General features: G+C 32.3%; 1 protein-coding gene across 1 annotated transcript; it reads right to left on the bottom strand.

Moving 5' to 3' along the window:
- Positions 1–1,850: 1,850 nt before the first annotated feature.
- LOC123913327 (putative receptor protein kinase ZmPK1) lies at positions 1,851–2,927 on the bottom strand. Its single transcript, XM_045964039.1, has 2 exons — positions 2,794–2,927; positions 1,851–2,703 (listed from the first exon to the last, which is right to left on the bottom strand). The coding sequence occupies exons 1-2, from the start codon at positions 2,925–2,927 to the stop codon at positions 1,851–1,853; spliced, it is 987 nt and encodes a 328-aa protein (XP_045819995.1).
- Between the last annotated feature and the right edge of the window lie 971 nt (positions 2,928–3,898).

Consider the following 3,898-nt stretch of genomic DNA (forward strand, 5'->3'; position numbering starts at 1 on the left):
TTAGCTTTTCATTGATTTATTTTTTGGATATGATTTATAAATTTGTTTTTGTTTTAACTCTATTTATAGAGCAATGAGTAAACTTTTAGAAGTAAACTTTTCCGCATAAAATATTTTCTATATAATTCTGCAATTACATACCACAAAACAACTCATAATCATTTGCAATGGATGAAGAAGTTACAGGTATTTCTAATAACATACTATAATGTTTGTTCTTGATTATTTTTTTTGGGTCTGTTCTTATGAAAAGTTGCATTGATTAATAATAATAATAATAATAATAATAATAATAATAATAATAATAATATTTTTCATTGATGCAATTGTTTTTTTTTTGTCTAGTATCAAGCGATAGTCGTAAGGGCTTGCTAATAATCATTGGTGGTTTGCTCTTGGCTTCTGCTGTCATCGTCGCGATCTTGGCATGTGTTATCGTCCGTGAAAATCCTAGCCTCCCAACATTTGGAGTTAAATCAGCTACCTTGAATCCTACAATATTATCTTCTAGACTCGTTTTTGAATTGGACATTGTCTTCAATGTTTCGAATAACAACAACTGGCATAAGGCTTTTTACAACACTGTTTCTATTAACCTGATTAATAGCAACATGAGTAACCGAACCACTCTTGCCTCTACCTCATTGGAACCTTTTCAAACAAAAGATAGTTACACTGCATACAAAGAAGCTCAACTCAACAACATTGATGTTCCTATTTCTAATGGAACAACGGTTGACTTTGAGATTGTGTTGTCCAGTATTGTCAAGTTGAAGAGTTTATTAAAAAGTAAGCATAGATCTTTGAATGTTGTTTGTAGGCCTCTTAGCATGTGTTATAATCCAGCATCAGAAAATTGGGTTTTAGTGCATGGTTTAACATGTGAGTGATTGATGAATTAATAGGAGGGAGTACTTGGCTACTATGACTTATTAATTAGCATTATTTTTTTATTGTTTTCAATAGTAGAATATTCCATTAGTTATTATTGAAATTAGTTATCATTACTATTTGGTGTAACTAATTGAATTTAATTTTGATTTGATTTATTGAAATTAGTTATAATTTTTTCTGCTTTTTTTTATTGAATAGTTAATTTATATTTTTTATATTTGAACATTTCTCAATATTAATTATATTTCTTTCGTCTTACTTTTTTAACTAATTATATTTCTTTCTTACTATCCAAAATTCGCGAGTGTTAAAATATTGTGTGTGTGTGTGGGTGTGTTTTTTTTTTTTTTACTGAAGTGCACATTTGACTTTTTGAGAAAATAAGATATGAAGATCATTATGATTTAATTCAATTGTTTAATTTCAATACAAGCGTTAAAAATAAAACTCACAATGTGTGTTTGATTTGCTTAAAAACATTGGACTGAACCACTTTTGTTGTACCCTGTTTAATTTGGAACTAGTTATGAGACCGATAAATTAGATAGGAAGGGACAGAACAAAAACAAGATTTTTTGTCTCTCACTGAAGCACATGACAACTTTTTGTCCACAGTACAACTATAAAAAATACGAAATACTAATTTTATTTTCGAATATAAAAATATTATCGCCTTATATCTTTGCCCTGTATTATCTTGTTCTGTACTGTTCTGTCAAATCCTTAATGTTTTACGAATCAAACACACCACATTGATTTTTAAAAATAATCATTATCATTAGGATTTGAGGAACTTCATATTAAAACACGATTATTCAATTTAAAACACTATGCAACACATATACTTCATCGAAATTTGACACTTTGAAAAACAAAAACAAAAAACTCTACAACCTAGAGAAACTTAATTCGGGACTCGACATCAAGAAAAAAAAATGCAACAACCGTGAATTGAACTAACTACTTGTTGATTCTTGATTATCATTTTCGCGGCTAATTTTCTGAAGCACTTCTACCACATGACTCATGGTAGGTCTCTTGTCTTTCTCTTCTTCAACACATTGTAAAGCCACTTCAGCCGAAGTTTCAACTTCATTTTCATCACAACCTTCTTCAATGTTGGGATCCATAATTTCTTTAACCCATGAAATACTTTCATTTCTTTTCTCTCTCAACCACATAACCAAACCTAGCTTCTCTTGTCCATTTCCCACATCAACATCTTGTGTTGCACTCTTTCCAGTTATCATTTCCAACACAACTATTCCGTAGCTATAAACATCAACTTTAGATGTTATAGAATGATTCAAAATCCACTCAGGTGCCATGTAACCTCTTGCTCCTCGTATCTTTGAAAAACTAGAGAATTTAGGATCATTCCTATTTCTCGATTTCGACAAACCAAAATCTGCAACCTTTGGTTGATAGTTAGAATCCAAAAGTATGTTATGCGGTTTTACATCGCAATGCAAAATCCACTCCAAACACTCCTCGTGAATATAGGCCAAACCTTTCGCGGTACCTAAAGCTATTTCAAACCTTTTTCCCCAATCCAATCTACTAGACTTTATATGTTCCGCTAAAGAACCATTTTCCAAGTACTCATAAACAAGCATTTGATGTTTTCGCTCTACACAATAACCATACAACTCAATCAAGTTCATGTGGTTAAGTCTTCCAATGCTACTAACTTCGGCGAGAAACTCCTCTTCACCTTGATTAGCTTCCTTGACTCTCTTCACCGCTATAATTCGTTGATCCAACAATACACCCTCGTATACAATGCATGAGTTGTTGGAGAAAAGCAAGCTTTACAAAATGTCAATGGAACTTTATGCAAAAAGTGCTCCAAAGAGGAGATGTAATTTGGACAATTCTTCAAACACTTGGATAATGCACCAAAAGTCTGTGTAAAACATCAGTTTTTCTGAGATTAGAAGCAACATAGGCCTGTAAAGCAAGATTACAATGTTGGATTTGAGTTTGATCAAGAAACTTGTCATGAATATGGACCTATAAATCAGCTTCACCATGGTCACTTCTCCCCTTCGAAACTTGGTTCTAAAGAAAGATAAATTCATGATCTTGGTGTCATTGGAAAGCTGGAATCCTCCTCTACAACTTAGATGTTGATGACTTGTCCTGAATACATTGGTATCATATAGAAAACTGGCCACCAAAATTCAAACTTAAAGCTGTCTGACACTTAGAAAAAATTCTAAGTGTTTTTGACAGTTTTTACAATTTGACATCTCATGTTTCCTAGTTGTTATAAGCCATTCAGGAACTCTTCTGAATCCAAACTATTCACCATGATATAGTATCATATGAAATATTAAAATGAAGCTCTTTTTTGCTCAAAATGGATGCTTGGATTGGAAGTTATAAGCTTGCAAGGTCATGCACTTGATAAGGTCAAAAACAACTTAGAAAAAATTTCTAAGTGTTATTTTCAACAATTTGGAGAATCAACTTTGGTCATCCACTTTAAGCATTGTAAAGATCCTTTTGACTTCAAATCTTTTTACCACATTTCAATATGCCATGATAGCTTTCCAAAGAGTCGTTGTTTGCAAATTTATGATACTTGAGGAAGAAGATATGATCTTGAAACGTTGGCTCCATGAACATGAAATTTTCTATACTTAGAAAAATTTCAAAACCCTAGTCTTTGATTTTTGGAACCTTTTCTTGACTTTCTTGATTCAAAACCATGTCTTACCAAAGAGGTAAGCACAACAAGATATCTTGTATTTTATTATTTTTTTATTAATGATGCATGAGAATATGAGGTGGGATCTTAGGTCAAAAATTAGGGTATGACAGTTTGCAAAGAGAGAGGAAGAATAACGAAAACAGTTGTTGGGGGTGGTGGTGGTTTGTTGAGAAAAGAAATTAAGAGATGAGAGATGAGAAGGGCTTTGTGTTGGTGGTGGTTTGTTTGTTTGTTTGTTGATTGTTAAGGGAGAGAGAACGAAAATGAAGTGATGAGAGGAGGTGGGAT

The sequence above is a fragment of the Trifolium pratense genome, linkage group LG3 (assembly GCF_020283565.1).
Source record: "Trifolium pratense cultivar HEN17-A07 linkage group LG3, ARS_RC_1.1, whole genome shotgun sequence".
Classification (NCBI taxonomy): Eukaryota; Viridiplantae; Streptophyta; class Magnoliopsida; order Fabales; family Fabaceae; genus Trifolium; species Trifolium pratense.

What these genes read in the sequence shown, in the direction of transcription:
- LOC123913327 (XM_045964039.1), bottom strand. Translation starts at nt 2,927, where the DNA reads ATGGTGAAGCTGATTTATAGGTCCATATTCATGACAAGTTTCTTGATC. An exon ending in ATGTTTTACACAGACTTTTG is followed by an intron (nt 2,704 to 2,793) that starts GTGCATTATCCA and finishes CATTTTGTAAAG; the next exon opens with CTTGCTTTTCTCCAACAACT.